This window comes from Balaenoptera musculus, chromosome 20, assembly GCF_009873245.2.
Source record: "Balaenoptera musculus isolate JJ_BM4_2016_0621 chromosome 20, mBalMus1.pri.v3, whole genome shotgun sequence".
NCBI classification, from domain to species: Eukaryota; Metazoa; Chordata; class Mammalia; order Artiodactyla; family Balaenopteridae; genus Balaenoptera; species Balaenoptera musculus.
The window spans coordinates 18,656,676-18,679,100 of NC_045804.1; the positions used below are offsets into that span (position 1 = coordinate 18,656,676).

The 22,425-nt window shown below is 54.4% G+C and overlaps 1 protein-coding gene across 1 annotated transcript; it reads right to left on the reverse strand.

Moving 5' to 3' along the window:
* Positions 1-1,174: 1,174 nt before the first annotated feature.
* On the reverse strand, positions 1,175-19,741 carry CACNB1 (calcium voltage-gated channel auxiliary subunit beta 1). Its single transcript, XM_036837761.1, is given in 17 exon segments — positions 1,175-3,070; positions 4,829-5,014; positions 5,439-5,534; positions 8,628-8,713; positions 8,716-8,778; positions 8,938-8,959; positions 8,961-8,978; positions 8,980-9,046; positions 9,234-9,295; positions 9,740-9,820; positions 10,085-10,104; positions 11,496-11,572; positions 11,799-11,935; positions 12,500-12,622; positions 13,733-13,852; positions 16,940-17,026; positions 19,483-19,741. Coding segments are annotated over 17 exon segments (1,791 nt in total). The 5' UTR covers positions 19,567-19,741; the 3' UTR covers positions 1,175-2,608.
* Between the last annotated feature and the right edge of the window lie 2,684 nt (positions 19,742-22,425).

Sequence of the window (22,425 nt, forward strand, 5' to 3'; positions counted from 1 at the left end):
TCATGCGTGTCACCTATTTCCTCTGCCTTGAACACTTCCCCTCCTTCTCTGCCCAGGTTAATTCCTAACCAGCCTTCTAGGCTCCACTCAAGCCTCACCTCCTCCACAAAGCCCACCCTGATCTCCCCAGGTTAAGGCAGGGACCCCTTTTCCAGGTTCCCCCAGGACCCACTGCTTCCCACATCAGAGAGCTCATTGTGCTGCCCTGAATTGTCTGTAGCTCCCACTTAGACTTGTGCCTGGTACATAGTAGATGCTCAATAAATGTTTGCTCAATGACTAAACACAGGAAAGAAAGATTGATTCCATTGAAAGGCAGTGGGAGGAGCACTACCATGGCAGGCAGACTGGGCTCCAGTCCCAGCAGTGCTGGCTTTGCCATCACCTCCCTGTTGACCATGGGCCAGTCACTCGACCTGTGGGCCTCCCCAGTTCCTCTTTCCCTGGGTTTGCTAACCCCTCATCTGGAGGGTCTGGACGTCTGTTGCCCTCTACACACACATTTTGCGCAGGAGCATTCAGGTCCACCACCCCAAAAACAAGAACCATGAGAGTGGAGAAATGGTTTGTGCGTGCTGGGTGAGGCAGGATACAGGCGACAGCAGGAAGGATCAACCGTCACAAGTCCACATCCGGCCAGCTGATGGTGGCAGGAACGGGCACTGTCACCTGCTGACTTTCCTCCTGGCTTTTGATCTTTCTGTCAGTCTGGGACTGGGATGGGGGTTCCTGATTCTCTGCCCTTCCCCACAAACAGACCTCTTCCCCTCCCACCAGGTTGGTTAGCAGGGGCTGGGGTGGGTAGTTGTGGAGGCATCAGTGGAGGGAGCCGGAAGCTCAGCCCATCCCTCCCTGGGGAGTTGGGGAGCAGCTGAGGCCACAGGAGCAGAGAAACAAGCACCAGCCTCTAGGACAGCGTGCCAGTGGCTCTGGATCTGACCCCCTGAACGAAACCCGGGGCACCCCACTTCCTGTCTCAGCTTCCAGTTTTCCCTGGCTCTACTTATGGGGAGACAGACCGGACAGGCATGGGGCTTGGGGCTGAGCAGAGCTGAGACTGGCCACAGCTTTATTCCTGCACCCACCCCTTCACTCTCCCTCCCTGCACATCAGCAGCTCCTACACACCTAGGCTGGCAACCATGCGGCGGGAACAAAGAAGCAGGCTCAGGAGGTGGCCGCAAAGGACAGGACGGCGGTTTTATATGTGGCAAAATACTTCTCCTAGGGGAGTACAGACGAACAGACAGACAGATGGGGGCACAGGACACCAGACAGGAAGGGGAAAGGTTGGGCAGTGGTCTCTTCTAACCAGTAAGTGGAAGCTGCGCCCCACCCCAGGGTGGGGGTGGGGGGTGGGGGGGACAACATTGGCACAGGAGGTGGCGAGACAGGCATGAGGCGCCCATCCCTGAGGCGGGTAGCCGGGCAGGGCCCAGTCCTCGTTGGCACAATCGGCTCTCTCTGGCCCAGCTGGGTGCTGGTGGGGGTGGGGGGCAGGGCTGCTGGGCTACGGGATGCTAGGCAGAGAGGGACGATCCAGGGCAGAGGGGGTACCAAGGCCTCTCCTGGGGGCCGTGGACGTGGGTAAAGGACGGGATCACAAGAGGCAGATACAGAGCAGCAGCGGCAGCAGCAGCAGCCAAGCCCCCCGGGGGAGATCCGAGGTCCTGAGGCAACCCCTGGGGTGACGATTACCTCTGGGGCACCAACCCACAGGGCCTCTCCCCTGGGGCCTCAGGGTGAAAGTGAAGCAGTTTTTTGGTTTCAAAATGAGCTGGACCAGAGTGTTGCATGGGCTCCACACCCAGGTGACAAGGGGATGGGGGGGCTCAGATGCAGAGGGGCCCCCTCTTCTGATGGCTGCAGGCAAGGGATGTTGTAGGCAAAGCTCATTCGTGGGGTAGGCAAAGCCTTGAGGCATGGAGGTGGTGGGGTGGGTAGCAGCATCACAGGTTGCCCCCTCCTCAGGGTTCTAGGTCCTGGGCAGGCACAGGGCACTACATCTGATGCCTGCCAGCTTCTACCCAGACCACTCCCGAAGACGAGATCCCGGTGGGGCTTCCAATGCTGTAGCTTTCACCTCCCAGACAATGCTGCCAGGAAGCTAGGGGGAGGGGTGGGCATGGTGAAGGACCCTGGATCTGGGGCTTGGGGAAGACAGACCTCATGGGAGAGAGTCTGTGGTCTCCCTCTCCAGGAAAAGCCCCCCTACCCTTCCCAAATACTCCAGGTTGGAAAAAGAAAGGGCCACCCCATTTTAGGACACTCATTTAGAGCCTGGAGTAGAAGGAGTTAAGGAACTGCACCTTTTCTCTGGGTGAGGGGAGAGAGCCCCCTGAGGTGGGGGAGGGGATACTGCAGGAAGGTTGTCATCCCCCCATGCACCCACAGCATGTAGGTAAAAACCTACCGCTGAGGCTTAAGGGAGTCCCAGGAGCTGGTTGGAATGCTACCACCAAAGAAACCCCAAACATTGAGCAAAGGCATCTGAAAGGAGGGAGACAGCGCCCCCTGCAGGCAAGATACATCCGCAGTGGTGAGCCCCTCTGTCCCCACCCCCTCCTCTGGGCTCAGAGCCCTTCCTCCCACTGTGTGGCCCCTGCCTCTCAGCGGATGTAGACACCCCGCCCCCAACCCTGCAGCTCATTCTTGTTGCGCCCCAGAACTGGACCCCCGCCCTCTGCGCAATAGCGCGCCTTATTCCGGCCGCGGTTCCGGTTGTTGGTCAGCTCCTCTTCATAGTCTTCCTCATCCTCCCAGGATCCCTGTCGGGCTGGTGGGGTGCTGCCCCCTGCAGGGTCTCCAAGCCCTGGCCCCTCGGAGGGGTCAGTCTCCATGTCCACACACGAGTCTCCCAGCTCCGTGTAGGCAGAGTTTCGGTTGCCAGGGGTGTCGGCATCAAACGTGTCTTGGCGGGACAGTGCCCGCAGGGTGCCCGCCCGGCCTGGCGGCTGGCTGCTGGGGTAAAGGCCTGGGGGCTGGCCCAGCTCTCCCGGGTACTCGTGCACGCTGGCGTGCTCCCCGGTGGCCCGTTCCAGCGACTGGTCCCCGGAAGCAAGGTATGGTCCCTGGTTAGCAGGCAGACGGCACACACCATGCAGATCAGGCAGGAGTGAGAGAAACACAACAAAGCAAGGCAGGTTAGTGAGGGCACCAAGACACCCAGCCTGGCTGAAGGAGAGGAGGGTGCTGACCCTAGGGGATGGGCAGCCGGCAAACGGCTCTGGAGCCCAGCCAGAGAGTCAGAGGACAGAATTCAAGGCATTTGCTCCTCCACTAGGAGAGGGGGCACCGGACCTTCCTAAGGTGGGTGAAGGCATGAACTCTCCTGGTAACCATGGTAGAGAGCCCACGAACAATTAGTCATCAATTCCTCAAGGCACACATTAATGCTGTCTTGGGCTAAATCATCATTAACAGCTCATTAGTATTGCCACTCGTTAGTGGTTGATTGGGTTAGTCATTGCCCCAGTTTCCCAAATATACTAAGGGGGGATTTCAGCCAGCTCCTTCAGCCTAACCAGACCCTAATCACAGGCTTCCGGAACCCCACACTTCCCCCCACCCCATTGCCTAGTCAGATGACAAAGTCTCCAAGGTTGATAGGATTCCTCCCCTGCCCCCAACAAAGACTCAAAGCTGCAGGCTGGGGAAGGCTGATGGGTCTCTATCCCCCACTGGCAACAATGAGATGGCCCAATGTCCTCAGCACCAAATGCCACATGAAGATGGCCATAGAGGCTGCTGGGTGGGGTGCAAAGAGGCCTGGGTTCTAGCCCCATTCCCTGCTACTTCAAGCTGTGTGACCCTGAGCAAGTGACTCCTGTCTCAGTGGCCCAGTGTCTGTCTCTGTGGTGGTGTGACGGGGATTAGACAAGAGCAGCAATTTCCAAACTATTCCCTGGAGATCTGGGGTGGCTGGACAGGGCACAGAGTGCTTCAGGGGTCCCCGTGGAAGTGAAATGGAGGCCAAGCCACTAGCTCCCTCTGAGCAGAGCAAGGATGCTTTGTCTACATACTGAGCTTCCACAAAAGATTCAGTGAACAAATGGGCTCTGGTGCTGAAAACAAATTTGAAAAGCAATGGTCTAGAATGATTTCATGGGTTTCTTCTGGTTCTAATCTAGAACCCAATACTTAATGGTTTGACCTCAGAGATAGGCCTTGGCTCCCATGGGAGGAGACCAAGGCAGGGTGGAGAACCCACAGGAGGGTCTTTCCTGGAATCTGTTTAACTGGGAGAAGGATGGAAGGTTCAACTCATGGAAGATGCTTCATTTTGGGTCCCTACTGAGAAGTCTCCTGAGATTAGGGCTCTGGAGGAGGGGGCAGTTTCTCTGGTTTGAATGGCCCTGCTCTGTGGGATTCCCTGCGTCTGAGGGCCCTTGGTCTGTTGCGTCTAAAATGCTGTGACCTCTGTTGGGTCTAAAATGGGTGTAGAGTCCAGCAAACATATGTTGATTTTCCTCTGTTTCTTCCTAGTCACTTATCCTACGAGGCCCCCAAGGCAAAAGCCCCCAGGGCAGCAGATATGGTCCTATGGGACCAGGCCCAGGGAGGCCCCACCAGCCAGCCCCAATCCCATCAAAAACCACAGACACCAGAAGCTGCCACTCATCACTGTTTTTTACAAAATAAAACTCTTCCCTTCCTTGCCCGTGTTCACTGTGCTCAGTTCCTCAGTTCCGAGCCCTGGGCGGGAGGGGACATGGGCGGGGCACCTACACGGTGTGCTCCTGCTGCTGGGGCGCCGCCCTGGCCCTCTGCGAGGCCTCCAGCCCTCCCCAGAAGCTGAGATTTCTCCTGAGTGAGGTGAGCACCTGTACCTGGAGGTTGGAGACAGGGGCAGGGCTGGCAGCAAGGGCTGCAGTAGCAATGGTGCGGTTCAGCAGCGGATTGGGCGGAGTGCTGCTGGGCGGGTGTGTGGCCTTCCAATAGGCTTCCAAGTACTCGGCCAAATGCTCGCAGGCATCCTCCAATTGATTCTCATCCAGGATGATGTCAAACATTTCCTGTGGAGGCGGGGTTAAGGGCAGGGCTGGGATGAGCTGGGCATGACCAAGGGGTGAGGGTGTGGTCTGGGGCAGTGGGTGGAGTCAAGGGGTTGAAGGACAAAGTTAAAAAGAAACCTCTGGATGTCCAGGAAGAGGAGGGCTCTTAGATAGATAAATCGACAGAACTACAAGAGGTCTTGGTACCCCAATACTCCAACTCCCTCATTCTAGATATAAGGCAACCAAGGCGTGGAGAGGGGCTTAACTCCCCACAGAGAAGTGGTGCTTCTGGGACTTGAATGTCCAGCACCCTTTTCCCAGAAAACCCGCCTGCATCTCTGGACCCCGCCCAGGCGTCCCCGGTCACTCTCTCATGCAGGCCAGAGGACACCCGGAGAACCCAAACGTTGCCCCTTCCCTTCCCCTGGGTCTGAGCACTCACGGGGGGACACTGCGCGAGCTTCTCCGAGGCTGCTATTTGCACATTGAGGTGTTTGGACTGAGACTTCCCTCGAGACTTGATGAGCCTCTGAAGAACCTGGTTTGTGGGGGGAGAAGAGGAGCTAGAGGGACCATGCAATGCACCAAGCCGGAGAGGCAGGTCCTGGTTGCAGCCAGTGTGGAGAGACAGTATCGGGGCCAGGGGATGTTCCATGACTCTCAGCCCTGGCCGCCTCTTCAGAAATGACCTCACCAGTCCTGTGTCCATCCTACACAGCGCTCAGGCTCTCTCCTGGGTCTCATGCCAGCCTGTCCTGGGAAGTTCCAGCAGTGGCTGTATGAAGGGCGGTGATTCTCCTTCCCAACCCCTGTAACCTTTATAGGCTTCATTCTCTGGGCCAACTTCCCCTCCACGTAAACAGCAGTAGCCATCCTTTATAGGGATATGTGCTATGTACTGGCACTATTCTGTGCTTTTTACACAATCAATTTATTTAGTCCTGACAATAATGCCATTATGCAGCCACTATTATTATTCTCATCTCAGTGATAACAGTAATAATGTTGATAATAGCTAAACATAAAGCTACAACCTTAACTAAGTGATCAAAGTTAACAGCACCAATGATACAACAAACCGACATCCTGTGCTTCCTGATGCAACGCACTCAGAAGGACACATCGCTTTGGTGATGTTCCTACCTGAAACGTAAAACCTAAATCTAGTCATGGGGAAACATCAGACAAACCCACACCGAGGAACAATCTACAAAATAAGTGATCTGTACTCTTAAAAAAATGTCAGTGTCATGAAAATCCAAGAAAGGCTGAGGAAATTTTTCAGCTTAAAGACTATAAAGAGATATAACAACTAATGCAAACACAATGATCCTGGATTGAAGGGAAATTGCTATAAGGGCATTATTGGGACAACTGGTGAAAACTGAAGATGGACAGTATTTTAGATAAGATTTCTTAAATTTGACAATTGTACTGTGGTTATGTAAGTTAATGTCCTTTGTTCTTAAGAAATACATGTTGAAATATTTAGGGATAAAGGCATACAATATCTACAACTTACTCTCAAATAGTTCAGGAAAAAGATACACATATATAAGCGCACATATACATAATACATACATACATAAAGTAAATGTGGCAAAATGTTCAAAATTAGTGAGTCTGAAAAAAATTAAATTGTATACTTTAAATGGCTGAATTGAATGGCATGTGAATTTTATTTCAATAAAGCTGTTTAAAAAAGTAGTGAATCTGAGTGAAGGGTATTCAAAGATAGTCCCTACTATTCTTACAACTCTTCCGTAAATTTGAAATTATTTCAGATAAAAATCTAAAAAAAAAAAAAAAAAAGAATAGATACAGTGCTTAGTAGGTTACCAGCACTTTGCGTTGGGTTAATTTGTTTATTTAATCTTCACAAGCACCATTTGAGGATTCGTATTTTGCAGATGAGGAAACTGAAGCATAGAGAAGTTAGGTGACTTGCCAAAAGAGCACAGAGCCGGTAAGTGGTAGCACTGGTACCTAAACTCAGGCAGTCTGATTCCGGAGTCCCCACCCTTAACCTCAGTCAGTGCTCAGTGGGGGCAATGGAAGTGTCTGTTAACTTTCTAGTTCACAAAGTGTTTTTGCAGCCATTGTCTCATTTGATCCTTTCAACCACCCCAGGAAGTACTTAAATCTCATCACCCCCTTTATGCTCATTAGAAACTTAGGACTCAGAAAGATTAAGAAACTGGGTGCTCAGGGACTTCCCTGGTGGTCCAGTGGCTAAGACTCTCAACGCAGGGGACCAGGGTTCGATCCCTGGTCGGGGAACTAGATCCCGCATGCCGCAATTAAAAGATCCCGTGTGCTGCAACGAAGATCCCGCAGGTGGCAATGACGATTCCGTGTGCCGCAACTAAGATCCAGAGCGGCCAAATAAATAAATATTAAAAAAAAAAAAAAAGAAACTGGGTGCTAGCATGAGATGTTAACAGTTACCACCTCTGGTTGCCTTCATCAGTCAGACAGAACTCTGGGCTCTTCACATCATTACTTCCAACCCTCTCAATAATAACATATGAGAATGATTATAATTCCCATTTTGTAGGTAAAGAAATTGAGGTGCAAAGACTAAATAATCCCCCCAAGATCACAAGCTCAATAAAATACAACCCAAAAAACCAAAACCAAGATTTAATTAATTAAATAAAAATAAGCCAATCAGAGCTAGGATTTGAACCCCATGCTGTCTTCTCATTTCAAATCCTTCACCTAAGCTCACCTTCCATGTTTCTCAAACCCCTACTAATGTCTAGGAGGGAAAACTAATGGAGCCGCTATATGACCAGGAAGTAAATCAGCCTTCCTACCAATTTCATCTCTATCAAGGCCTACATGAAGGCAGTGCAGCAAAAAGGGTTGAAATCGAAAGACAGGAAAGGTCTTTACCCAGCCGCCAAGTAGCTGGGTGACACTGGGACAGAAAGCACAGAATTCTTTCTGTTTTCTGGACTAAGGAGAAGAAGTCAACAAAGTAGAGACAGGGGACTGGCCTGCATGACCCTAATAATAATATTTAAAATAGTTAATACATGACAAGGGGGACTTCCCTGGTGGCGCAGTGGTTAAGAGTCCGCCTGCCAATGCAGGGGACATGGGTTCTATCCCTGGTCTGGGAAGATCCCACATACCACGGAGCAAGTAAGCCCGTGCACCACAACTACTGAGCCTGCGCTCTAGAGCCCGCGAGCCACAACTACTGAGCCCATGTGTCACAACTACTGAAGCCCGTGCGACTAGAGCCCGTGCTCCGCAATAAGAGAAGCCACTGCAATGAGAAGCCCGTGCAACGCAACGAAGAGTAGCCCCCGATCGCCGCAACTAGAGAAAGCCCACGCACAGCAACGAAGACCCAACACAGCCAAAAATAAATAAATAAATAAATAAATGAGTTTAAAAAAAAAAAAAAAACATGACCAGGTATATTATACCAGACCCTTTCTAAGTGCTAAGTATTCACATTAGGTTGAATCTTCACAATATCCAGACAATGGAGTTCGACAGAGCAGGGAATCTGGGCTCGAGGAGATTAAGTCACACAGTTAGTAAGCAGTGCCTGGGGTTTATACACAGGCAGCCCAACCAGAGCACTCCTGTCTCCAATAGGGTCAGACTCCTGCACCCACCTTGGAGAGGTGATCTTGATGTAAACAATGATGGGGGCCAGTGAGGTCTTGGAGAGCTGGGCTGGGTGGTTGATGGTGTCGCGTCCAGAGCAACCAACTGAAAGCTCCGGGCTAGCTCGAAGATTCGCTCGATCTCGCCTCTGAAACCTCAGCTGGGAGAATGGAGTCATGGGGCAGGGGGAAATGTAAGGGGGCCTCCCAGGATGCCATGGGCAAATAGAGCATTTCTGGAGATTCCCCCCCTCCCCCCCTCCCACATCTGGCCCCAGAGCAGGGGTGGGGGTGGAGTTAAAGGGGTGGGCTCACCCAGGCTGGAGCGTGTGTTTGAAACGCTCGATGATGATGTGGTTTGCTGGGGTTGTTGAGGACTGAGCGCTTAGCCAGGAAATGTCCGCTGTCCACACGAGTGATGGAAGATCCTGGGGGATGGGGCAAGAGGAGCCAGGGGTCAGGGTGGCCTAGAATGCCCTGCCTACTCCCCAGGCTGCAGGACAGCCTCTTATCCCTCAATCCTAGAGTTCCAGGATTGTCATTCAAGCCATCCTGCCCATCCCCAGCAGCAGAGAACCATGGTGGGAGTGGAGAGCCAGCTCCCAGGGTCTTACCTGCCATCAAACCGATGCTTCAAGAAGTCAAATAAAGCTTTCTGCATCATGTCTGTAACCTGAGGTTGCGGGGAGTGGGGTAGGGGGGAGGAGAAGTCAGGTGTTTAAAGCCCCTCAGGGAGGGTGGACTGCTAGGTATTTGCCCCCTGACATTCCATTTTCTTCTTAAATCCCTGAGATGAGTAAGTCCCTGTTGGGGGGAGGGGGCAGTTCTTTTGAGCCTGAGGGGCCTCCACTGGGGTCTCTGATTGCAAAGATCCTTTTAGGTGGGATCTCTGGGAGGACTTTTCTGGGGTTTTTTTGAGAGGACTAGACCCTTCTGGGGACTCCCTGGGGGTTGGGCCCCCCATGGAGGGGGCTGTCTCTGAAGGTCTGTAGCCCTCTGGGGAGGAAACCCTGGGAGGGCCCTGCTGGGGGATCTCTCTGGGGTCTGAAGACCTTTCTATGGAGTCTTTCTGGAGGTCTGGGCCCCTCTGGGTCCACTCGCCTCTAGGGGCTCCTACCTCATAGCCCTTGAGCGACGGTCCCACCAGGATGATGGGCCTCATGGAAGGTACCACGTCATAGGGGGGCACATGCTCTGTCTGGGGGGGAAGCAGGGAGGGGAAACCCCAGAGTGGAGATGGCATTAGCCCCTCTTCCCCCACCTCCAGGCTCCCCCATGCATCCTTTCCTCCCCCTGGTCCCAAAGTCCAGATGTGGGGATCGGGGTGGGGTGGGGAGGTATGGCAAGGGAGAACCAGGAAGGGTTGGGGAAAAGGGGGGCAGATATGGGAATGGGTGTTAGAAGGTCCCCCTAGCTCATCCCAGGGGGTGGGGAGGGGGACACAGAAAGCTGTGATACTCACCAACTTCTGCTTCTGTTTGGCTGGGTCCAGAGATTGCCAAGAGGAGGGAGGGGGAGGAAAAAGGGGAAGGTACCCAGGCAGGGGCAGAGGGCAAGGGAGGAGCCAGGACAAGAGAGGGAGGGAGAGCGGGCAGACGAGGAGAGATAACAGGGCATGCGTGTTAGTGACAGACAGAGCCAGAGAGAGGGGATGGGACCCCGTGCCAAGGGGGAGCCAGAGATGGCCCTGGATCAGGGCTGGGAGCAGGACTGACAGCCAGTCCAGTGAACTTGGGAATATTCAGACATCCTGTACCCCCTTTCTGGGTCTTGGAAAAAAGCTGGGAAGAGTGACAGCCTCTAATTTGGTGCCCATCTCCTGGCCCCAGGGCAGGCCAAACTGCCTATTTTAAGGGTACGTTAACTGTCCTGCTCTGCAGCCAGGAGATCCCCGTGTGCCCACCCTAGCCCCATGGAGTCCGAAAAGGGCCAAGAAGGGTCACCATTCCACTTTCCCCTTCACATGTGGGAGTGGGGGTAAACATGGACTATCCCACTGGCAGTGACGGGGAAAGGTCAGGTCTCATTACCCAGACCCTGCTTTCAGCTGAGGGGCGGGGGCAGCCTTCCCAGAGAAAGGGTGCTTCCACTGCAAGAACCATCCCTTCCGGGGAAGTGGGCCAGGGTGGAGTTGTGGGTGGAGACAGACATGCCCATTCTTGGTGCCATTCTACCCTTCCCTCCTCCTTGGCAGGAAGGCCTGATTCCCACAGAATCAGGCTGATACCACATCGGAATCCATTCCAGCCCCCCTCCCCCGCCAAAGCGCTGGGCTCTGACCTCCCCTATCGCAAGAACCCAGCAGGAATTACCTTCTTGAAGAAGGGGATGCGCTTGCCGTGGGGTGGCGGGGTGGTGACACTGCTAACGCTAGTCTTGGCAGAGGCACTATGCTCACCGAGCTCTGCCTCCTCATCCTCTAACTCTAAGGGGTCTAGTTCAAAGGCTAAGTTAGTCATTTCATTACCTGGACCGGAGAGTCAGGATGAGGGAGGAAGGAGGCGAGGTGGGGAGGAGTGAGATGGACATGGAGACACAAGTACAAAACGCAGGGATGGGATGGGGAAAAAAGAAAGAAGAAGAGGTGAATGGAACAGGGCTGGGAGAAATGAATGGGGGCAGGGGCAGGGCAGTCAGGCAGAGAGATGGAGCTACCAAAGAAATGGGAGAGTAGAGACGTGACAGAATGGGCGCTGATGGACAGGCCCAGCTTGTGGGGTGTCCTGCTCTTCATGGAGGGGGTACCACCAGATGTGTCTGGAGGACTCAGGATTGGGGTACCCCCAACTGCAGGGAAAGGAGGGGACAGGCAGTGGGGAGACCACCCCACCCAGGAGCTCCACCCGACCCCGTGGCGTGGCGGCAGCTCTTACCACTGGCAGGGGGCGTGGGGCGGCGGGTGCCAGTCACCACGTCTCCCAGACTGGAGCTGGAGTTGTCACCTGATTTGCTGTGTGGGCAGAGAGGCAAATGGAGCCGTGAGCAAAGGAGGTGGGCGTGAGGGTGGGGGATCTGTTCTCTCACAGGCTGGCCCCTGCTCCCCGCCCTCATTTGCCAGCCCCACTGGTGATGCCACAGACAGTTTTGTGTCCTCAGGGCAACACGTCAACCCTTAGGGCCTGCTCCTGGCTGGCTGGCTGGCCTCTCCCGGAGGTGCCCTGCCCCCAGCCAAACACCTGGAGCTGAGGCGGTTCTGGCGCAGCTTCTGTTCCTGCAGCAGGCGCAGGCTGTCCAGTTTGACAGGGCTGGGGATGAAGCCAACCTCACAGCCCTCCTTCACCAGTCGCCCAATCCACCAGTCATTATTGTATTTCTGCAAACGACAACGGCAGGTGGGGTGGGGGAGACCAAGAGGGAGATTAGAGGTACAAGCCAGCAGCCAGCTCCAGGGGACACCACCCCCAGACTTGCCTACCCCGCCCAGGGGGCGGCACCCTCAAACAGCCCTGGCACCAGCCTCTGATTACAGCCCCCAATTCTCAGGACTCTCCGGAACCAGCATCCTCTTGTACCATGGACCACCCACACCCCCGAGCACATCCCCGTTCTGAGAGTCCTTCCTCCCCCATGTGCCAGCCCTACCCTGGAAAGGCAGGGAGAGAAGTAAATGCTGGCACCTCCACGTGCCTGGCACACTGCCACCCCACTGACGGGCCTCATCACAAACCTTCCCAACAACCTTGTGACCTAGGCATTACCATCCCATTTTACCAATGAAAAATGCGAAGCTCAGAGAGGTGGAAAGATTTGCCTAAGGTCACACAGCAGATTTAGCCCAGCTCTGCTTGGCTCAGAAGTCTTTTCCACTAGAGCTCTGACAGCCCCTCTCCTGGCACCCACTACCCTGCCCTCCCTCCAGATGCCAACACATCCCCACCTCTTTGATGTGCAGGAAGTCCTTGGGCTCGAAGGTGATGGCCACTCCCTGAACAGGCACCTCATCCCCTGGAGATGGGTTGTAGCCGACATTTGTCCGCACAGCAAATGCCACTGGCTTGGTCTAGAGGAAGAGGAAAACCAGAGGGTTAAATCACAATGGGACGTACAACTTCCTGACTGGGGTGGTGATTATGGAGAGGTTGGTTTTGTAAATTGTTTATTAAAACATATACTGTACACACTACTATACATTAAGATAGATGAACAACAAGGACCTACTGTATAGCACAGGGAACTATATTCAAAATCTTGTAATAACCTATAATGAAAAAGAATCTGAAAAAGAATATACACATATATGTATAACTGAATCACTTTGCTGTACACCTGAAACTAACACAACATTGTAAATCAACTATACTTCAAAAAAAATTTTTTTTAAATAAAAGCATATACTGAATGGCTTATGCAGTTTTTTAATGCATATATTAAATTTCACAATAAAAAAAAAAAGCAAACCATAGAACTCAGTCCTCTCAGGGTGGAGGGGGGCATCAGGGAATGGAGAGCCCAGAATAACACCAAGAAGGAATAATAATAATAGCAACAACAACAATAAGAGCAAATAATAGTAATAATAATGATAGCAGCTACTGTGTAGTGTAACATGTACTGTGTTATATGTTTCACACCCATTATCTCATTTATTCATTACAAAAACCCAATGAAGTTAAGTACTATTACCGTATTCATTTTTTGGTTTTTTTTCTTTTCTTTTTTTTTTTGCTGCACCACGTGGCTTGTGGGATCATAGTTCCCCGACGACCAGGGATTGAACTCGGGGCCACGGCAGTGAAAGTGCTGAGTCCTGACCACTGGACCTCCGGGGAACTCCCACCATATTCATTTTAATGAATGAGGAGACTAAAGTTCAGAAAGGTTAAGTGACTTGCCTAAGATCACACAGCTAATAAGAGCCCAGAAAATTTGACTCCAGAAATGAGTGGAAATGTTTAGCTCCTATTATGTGTAGAAATTAGGCACTTATTGTACTTTATAAGGAGGCAGGTATTATAGCTTACACTTTCCAGGTGAAAGACAGAGGCACATCAGAGGGGTACATGAGCTAGGAAGTGGCTGGGCCAAGACTTGACCCTGGGTCTGTCCAGGCTGTCTCTGAGGCCTGGGGTAAGGGAAATAATGCCAGCACAGCCCTTCCCATCTTTCTCACCTTGGCTTTCTCGAGCTGGGCTAATGCCTGGCGCTCTGCCTCCTTCCTTAAGGCTTCCCGGTCCTCCTCCAGAGACACATCGGAGTCTGACGGACGGCTGGTATAGGACTCTGCTGATCCCTGAAAACAGACAGGGCCAGCTCAGGGCCAACGCTGCCTCCCCAGCTCCTGGGCCTTGGAAGGCACCCGTCGTGGATGCCCCAAGCCCCAGCCAGCCCGGCATGATACCACAAGGGCTAGGAGGAGGCGGTATAAGATGGAAAGAGCCGGAGAATGAGGTCTGCAGGCCCCTGGAAAGAGTGTGGCCCTAGGAAGGGTGACAGCAGCAAGCAGGGGATTACGGCAGGTCCAAGGACAGCTGCTTGGGGCCCAGGGAGGGGTAGGAACCTGATAGGGGCACAGCGCAGGGGTGGAGTGCAGTCTCCTCCTCCACTCCCTGCTCCTCCTTCCCTCCCCTGCCCCCAGGCCTGGGGTTGAGAGTTAGAACAGAGATGAGAACAGCATCTTCCTGATGGGAGAACAGAAAACCCCAGAAAGCACCAGCTGAGATAGACTCAGCACAGGCCCAGTGAGTCCTTCCAGGGGCTGTAGCCACCAGCTTAGGCCTGAGCTCTCGGCACTGGCGGCAATGGGCAGCCTGCTCCATGGGCTAGGGCCACACAAAAGTTTGCCATTTTCTACTCAAGGGTGAGGAAAGATAGAATCCTACCTCCTCTTCCAGAAGCTGGGGAGCCCCAGCCCTCAGGCTCTCATAAGATACAAAAAAGAACCCAAGATTCCTGGGGTGGTGCAAGAAGAGGCAAGTTAAGAGGACACGAGCAGGCCTTTCCTCAGTACTAGGGCTGCCGGCTGCCAGGGTTAAGGCAGGCTTAGAAGTCTGGGTGTGCCAGGAAGCAGGCCTTGATCACACCGACCATCCCAGAGCACAAGGAACTCCCTCAGTGATGCAGGCACATGCGTAAGACACGCATAGCCTGTCCAGACCCAGGGCGTGAATGAACATGCTAATTCACGGATGTGCTTGGATGTGCAACTTCAAGGGTATGTTCTATGGTATGTCCTGGTGTGTATGACTGAATGCAAACAGGTACACGTGTGTGCATATGGGGCGGAACGGGGGGACGCCCTCAGTGTCTGTGTCCCTGAGGGCATGTGAGGGCAGGAGCCAGGAGGTGTGGATTTGTGTGACCGTGCAGCGGTGGCGTTGCTACAAAGGGCAGGAGGGGACCTGAAGAAAGAACAAGACTGCAGAGGTGAGGGGGTTCTTTCCTGAAGACAGGAGAGGGTCACCTGGCCAGGAATGCCCATTAGCTTCGTATGGAGGGAAGCTGGGAAAGAGAGAAGACCAATTCCCACCTCCCCAGAGCGCCCTGGTGCATCAGTGAGTGCAGCTGCCCATCAAATCATGAAAATGGGAGAGTGGAGCGGGGAAAGGTGGGGGGTGGGTGGGGTACTAAAAGAAGCTGGAAAAGAGATGCAAAGGAAAGAGAGTGAAAACCAGTTAATCTACCACTCTCCACCCCTCCTGACGGGAGCACTCAGAGTCAGAAAGACAGATGCCAGGAGAGCCAGGGGAACAGACCCAGAGATGGAGTGGCAGAGAGACACTTACTGACCCCAACACACACACAAACACACATACACACACACACACACACCCAAAAATGGCGGGAGACAAGGAAACAGTGAGGCAAGGAGACAGGCTGGAGTGAAGGCCTCCCACCAGCTTTCCTGAGGGGCTGCTCCCACCTCCCCCCACCTTCACTCTATCCCCAGCTCACCACTACGAGGGTCCGGTTGGGCGCCTCCATCCCGGCGCCCTCAGTGCCTGGCCCTGCTGGCCTAGGGGGTGGCCCAAACTGCCCGTTCCCCCAGGGGGCTCAGGTTACAAGCAGAGTTGCTACATGTGCAAACTGCTAGGGTATATTTAGCTCAGAGATGTGGCAAGGACTGCCCCCCCACTCCCTGCCACCTACAGGGGGTCAGAGCTGGAGAGCTAAGAGGAGGAAGGATTGGAGACTGGGGTCTGATCCCCTGGGTCGGCAAACACTGAAGGAATGAGGCCCTTTTCTGTCAAGAGGGGCTCCACTGAGCACAGTGTCATTCTTCCTAGCCCCGGCCCCGGCCCAGTCCTGCAACACGGGGGATGAGGGAAAGATCAAAGAAAGGACTTCGTGTTTGTATGGAGATGCTGGGATGAAGAGCCCCTTTCCTGACCCTCTCAAGTCAGGCCCGGGCTCACATGTGCCAAGTGTCGTGGAGACAGAAGAAGTGAAGAGAAGGGCCTCTCTCCAATCTGTAGTGGATCTGCCTGGCATCACCCTCTCTCTCCTGGCCCGGCGGTGGGGGGGCGGGCGGGGATGGGGGCTGACTTCCCTACTGTCCTCTGCCCTCACATGCTGCCCATTTTTTCTTCAGTGTACTCCTTTCCTTGTCTGATCCTAAGCCCCTCTTGCCTTTTTTGGGTACCAGGCTTTGTTGAGATGCTCTGTAGTCATAGCAACTACATAGCTCTCTCTCACTGCTTCTCCCTGAGCCTGAGATGGCCTGGGGTTGAGAGTTAGAACAGAGATGAGAACAGCATCTTCCTGATGGGAGAACAGAAAACCCCAGAAAGCCATTCAGCTACACTACCCCCCTTCATTCAGGGATGCTGGGCTAAAGTCCTCTCTAATATCAACTTCCTCCTGCCTCTCCTCCACCTCCCTCAACACACTTTCTCTCTCTGCGTATTAAAGAACAGTCACATCTGGATGTGAGGAGGGCGTTTCCCTGATCCATACCTAATCAGGGCTCCAGGGACCCAAATGTCCTGGCTCCTCATTTCTTAGGACCTGCCTCTACCCCATGCTGTCACAGATTCTGGGGGAGGACATGGAAGGAGACAGCCGGCAGGGGGAGTGGGTGACAGCCTGAAGCCAGCTAGAAGGAGGCAGGCCAGGCTGTCCCTGAATGAGGTGACGCAGGCAGGCAGGCAGCAGGGGCTGGTGTCTGGTGCTGGGGGAGGGATTGGGTGGGGGCTGAGGGAGTGGGTACAGCTGACAGTATATGCAGAGGAGGTCATGGGGTGTAAGGGTATGGGGTGGTTCTAGGCAGGTGACAAATGACATGGGGGAGGGTGCCTGGAGAAAGCCTCTGACCCAGCTCACCAATCCTGGTCTCCACCAACCAGCCACCTCCCTCCTCTCAGCCCAGCCTACCCATTACCTGGCGGACAAAGCTGTTGGATGTTGTATCCGAGGATGTGCTCCCATCCGACCTTTTGAACCGCCCTTTCCTCTTGCTGTATTTGCCCTGGAGAAGCCAGGAAGGGACAAGAGTAGAATCAAAAAGGCCCTTTCCCAGCCCTCATCCCATCAGGCCCAGAACCACAGCCAAGCCTTGGAAATATCATTCCCTGATCTCAATAGCCCGCCCCTCTATCTTCTTCCTGAGATGGTACAGCCCGAGCGGGAGGGAGAACCCAGACCACAGCCACGGGGTGGGGGACAGTGAAAGAGAGCCCTAGGAAGCACACACAGAAACTCCCAAACCAAGCCAGAGAGGCTGGGAAGGGGGAGGCACTGAGAAGCTGGAGGCTCATTAGGCAGCAAAGCTAATTGAGACGCTGGGCAGGCTGCAGAGGCCTCAGGGGGGAGGGAGAGGCTGCCTGCAGTGCTGGGGGTGCGGAGAGAGCCCCTGGGAAAGTCTCCCTCCCTCTCTACCTCAGCTGGAGCAGAGCGGGGCTGAGTGTGCCTGTGGCCCCCAGAGAGAAGAGGAATCGCCAACCCAGGCCCAGCTTGGCTTTCCCCATGCCCAACTCTTGCCTTGTTTTTTGCAGAGTGGGGAGGGGAGTTGCAGTTCTCAGCTCTTGGAGACCTAAAACTAGATTCCCAGGGAGGGGTAGGGGGCGTGGAACTGTATTTGGAAAGTAAACATCTAACCCCAACCCTGACCCATGGGGGCAGATTTAGCACCCCGCCTCCATCCTGGTAGGACTTTTTCTCAGCCCCTCGTCATGGTCACAGTGATCATACCTCTCCCCAAGGGGGCAAGAGGGATCAAGCCCTCTAACCCTCAGCTGCCAATGCTCACGTCCTGTCCCCATGATATCCACCAGGCTGCATCAATCTAAATGTCCCTTGGCCCTGCCCCGAGATGAGTCTAGGACACAGCCCCCTGCAGGGCCTCGGAGAAGAATTGCTCAGTCCCACTGGCTGGGCTCCTGGCTTGGGTGGGTGGACACTGCCTGACCTCTCACGCAGCCACCCATTCAGGTATTTCCAGGCCTCCTGTAAAGGGGGCTACTTCTTTGCTCTCCCCCAATTCAAATATACACATTGGCCCCAGCCTGTCTAGAGTGTGGGTGGGGGGGGAATCATTGAGGGTTCAGGCCCTCCAAACCCCTGCCCCCAGCCTCCATCCTAGAGTTTATTCTTTGCCAAAGAAGCTAGGTAAGCCATGACAAGACTAGAGGCTCTGGTTCCTTGGGCCTGAGTACAAGGAGGAGGATGGATAGATGGGGAGAGAAGGGCACCTGGGAACCCTTCGAGAATCCTCCCTCCCATCACCTTCTTCTCCAGCAAGACATATCTCCAACCTCGAGGACTGAGGATCCCTATGAACTTAAGAGGATTCCCCCAGTGAGCCCCAGACTCTTTCAGACCACCACCACTATCCCAGGCAAGGAAAGGGAGTGGCACCCAGAGGGACAAGGGACAGCTGAAAGGAAGGCCCCAGTCAGCTGCCTCCCAGGCTCCAAGGGGCCTGGGGTGGAGAAGGGAGGTATTTTTAGGTCTGACCCTGACCCCCACACCCCACGTGCCCACATTATCATGGTGGTTACAGTTTGCTCCAGGCTGGCCACAGCAAGAAAAAGAGTTAATGCTATCCTAGCCGTATTGGTGTTGCCAGGTTGGATAAGGACACATCCCAGAGAAATCCCCCTGGCACGACCACCCCAGACCTTGCTGGTCACTCCATGGGCACCCTCCCCACCCAAGAATACCCCTTTCTGGGGGTAACCTGGGGGCACAGGAGAAGTGTGAGTGGGGGGGGGGCGGCAGACCACCCCCATCCCCACGCCCCCCAGGTAACACAGTTTCTTCCCCTCCAGGACAGTGAGTTGGCATCCATTCAACTTTCCAAACTTTGGAGGCATTTTCTGGGGCTGGGGGGATGGGGTGGAGGAGGGTTAACGTGGGTGTTTGTTGGGGGAGGGGAGGTGGTCCAATATAGGGGCGGAGCTGAAGTGGCTGGGACGGGGGCCTGGCCCGGAGCTGGCCCCTTCCCCACCCTCGAGGGCCAGTGTCATGTCAGCTCTGAAGGCCTGCTGGCACCGCCCTCTGACCACCCGCCTCGGCCACCCCCGCCCCACCCACACCCGCCCAGCGCCCCCTGAGCGTGCTCTGCGTCCCCGCTTTGCCTGAGCTCGCTCTCTAGCCTCCTTCAACCCCCGCCGTCCCCGCCAGCACCACACACTCTCAACCCACTGGAGCCGGTACCCGAGCAGCAGAGACCCTGACGCGTGGGAGAGGAGGAGGAGGCGAGGGTGACAGGCGGCCCGACCGCCCGCCCTCCCCGCTCAGCCAAACCGCAGCACAACTCCCGGCCAAGCGCCCATCAATCATTCACCGCAGAGCTGGGGGGCGCACAGCCCTCTCCCCCCGGGCGCCGGGCATATAACCCCTTTTTCCCCGGCCCCCTCGATCCGACCCCACAAGGTCCGCGGGACCGGTCCCCTTCCCTCGATCCCGGCCACCACGCCTCACCTGTGGGCTGGGTCGAAGACCTTCCATGGGGATCTCCTGGGAGGATGGGTAAGGGCCCCGGGACATGCTGGTCTTCTGGACCATGGAGAGGAGCCTCCCCTACGGCCGCCGGTCCGGCCCAGCCGGGCGCCCTCAACGCATGAGAGAGGCCGTCGGAACCGAGAGCAGCGCAGCCAGCACCCGGTCGAAGCCACCTGCCCTGCCTTCGGTTGCCCTCTTCCTGCCTTCCCTCCCTCCTCCCGCTGTCTCCTCTGCTGCCGCCGCCTCCTCGGTCCCTGAAGGCTCAACATCTCCCCCCGCCCCCCTCCGCTCCCACCCGCCCCTCCCTCCCTCCCTCCCTCCCTCCCTTCCTTCTCCGGCCCCGGCCCCGCCCCTCGCAGCCCCTCCGCTGGCTCCGCACAGACAATGGGAGGACGGCGGAAGGGACGCATGTTCCTCCCGGCTGGCGCTAGCCTCTGACTGGCCTAGGGTGAGGGTGGCCCACTATGGGGGAGATTAGAAACCCGCCAAGGGGCTGAGAGCGGGGTGGGGTGGGGGGTGCCGTATACCAGTGGATGGCAGGCGCGGATGGAGCTGAAGCGCGGATTAGCATGGCTGGCACCGCCCCCCTCTTCCGTCCCAAATCGCTCTTCCTAGCTGGTCTCCCCATTCCACTCCAGCTTGGGCCACCGGAACTTCACGGCCCTGGTGATCCTGGGACCCGGCTTTTAACTCCTTTCTCCCCACTGTGGTCCCAGGCCGACTTGAACCAAACGGAAAGTCCCCTCCCTCGCCAGTATGGTGGTGCTGGCCGGCTGGAGGCTGAAGCTGGGGTGGAGAGGGTGTCCAAAAGGAGTCTCAGCAGAGACAGCAACAAGAAATCCTAGGGACTCAGGAGTCCTATTGCCCTAGTGCTAACATCCCCCAAGCCCTTCCAAAAGGCCAGGGGTGGGCCTGGGTGAGGTCTGTGTTCCTCGAAAGAGAGGAAAAAGGAAGAAATGTGGAGTTGAGACAGGAGAGACTGGCAAAAATCAGATCTATGACCTTTTTTTTTTCTTTTCCCTGTATTTTGGCCTTGCTGTTCGGTATGCAGGACGGTTCCCCGACCAGGGATCCAACCCGGGCCTCCGCAGTGAAAGCTCTGAATCCTAACCACTAGGCCAACAGGAAACTCCCAGGTCTAATGACTTTTGACCTAGAATTGCTCCCCCTTCATCCTTGAACTGGGGACAGATACCCAAGGCCTGAACCCCACCCACCATGATCTATGGAGAGAAAAAGAGTAGGGGATCCTGGCAAGAGACCTTAGTGCCAACTTGGTTCAGGCTCTTTCTGGTGGTGGCCCTGGACAGATCAGTACACCTCTCCTGTAAAATGGGTTTGCTGGTACTGTGGTGTCTTTGTCACCTGGGATTACTGGGAAGAAGAGGGAAATGAAATTAAATGATGGATTGCTGGGGTGTTTGGAGATGCTGTAAGGTGCTGTGCAGGGGTTAATCATGACAGGAGAACCTGTTACCTCCTTGTTTGACCCCTTCCAGGGCTCCACAAAGAGGAGAGATGAGACGTAGAATGAAGAAGATTTGTGCAGGTTCAAAGACCCTAAAGTAAGCCAACCTGGGAATTCCCTGGCAGTCCAGTGATTAGGACTCCGCCCTTTCACTGCCTAGGGCCTGGGTTCAATCCCTGGTCTGGGGAACTAAAATCCCGTTAAGCCAGTGCGGCCAAAAGTAAAAAAAAATAAGCCAACCTGCTATGTTCTGCTGGAGGGGAGACTGTGGAACACACTGACTCCTTTTCACCCTGGGTTTTGCAACAAGTGATGGCCAGCCCCAAGAGCCAATACTGAGCAGGGCTCCCATCTTCCCCTTGGGCACAACAAAGCCTGGCGTGACAGAGAAGCCATGGGTTTTATAGTCAGAAAGACCTAGATTTTCAATTTCTGCTACCTCAGCTGGAAAATGGCGATGACACTACTTGTGTTGTGAGGAAGTGGCATAAATTTTGCATCCCTTCCTCTTTTTAATTTTATTTGGGGGGGGGTGGAGGGGCGCCGCGCGACTTGTGGGATCTTAGTTCCCCTGAGAAGAGATCGAACCCGGGCCCTTGGCAGTGAAAGCACGGAGTCCTAACCATTGGACCGCCAGGGAATTCCCTTCCCTTCCTCTTTTTGACCTTCTCAGCTCTATTTAGCAGCCAGGAAAAGTTCAGATGATAGATACGGGATTATTAGCTGGAGCAAAGCAAGGAGCTGGACCCAGAACTCAGATCAATGTTTCTTGGACCCTGGAATGTTCTCCTTAGTTTTTTGCCTTGGATGCTCCAGAGCAAGAGGAAATAACTATGAGAGGGCCTGTCATTCGATTTTTCTTTTTTAGACTTTCACAACTATTCATTCACTCACTCGCTATTTCTCAAGTGCTTACTACGTGCAAAGCTCCATGGCCGCTGGAATACAGTGTGAGCCAAACCAAAGACTGGTTCCCGCCATCAAGGAGCTTGTCCTAATGCCTTCTTTTGCAAGTTGCAAACGTTAACTCATGTGATTTTCACAACTAGACGACGTATATATTAGAACTAGGTACACTATACACAAGAGGAAACTGAGGCACTGAGAGATTTAGAGCCCCAGTGGCTCAAAAACATATACTAATGTCTTTGGTGATCTATTCTGCGCTCCAGGGGCTGCCAATTACCGGGAGAGTGAATAAAAGGTTGCTTTTGTCTGATATCTGCCCTCATTACTCTCTCTTGCTTCATTTTTTTCTCGCTGACAAAACATCCTTCCACAGAACCCAGTATGCCTGGGAGGAGTGGGCCGCTCTAGTAAAACTACTTTATCCCGCCTGCGCAATCCAGCTGACTTCCGGCTTCCACTGCCCACGTGATCAGGTACCCTTGCTGCGCATGCTTAATAGGAAGTCGGACTATACCATTTTGCCATACCGAAGGGAGATATTTTCT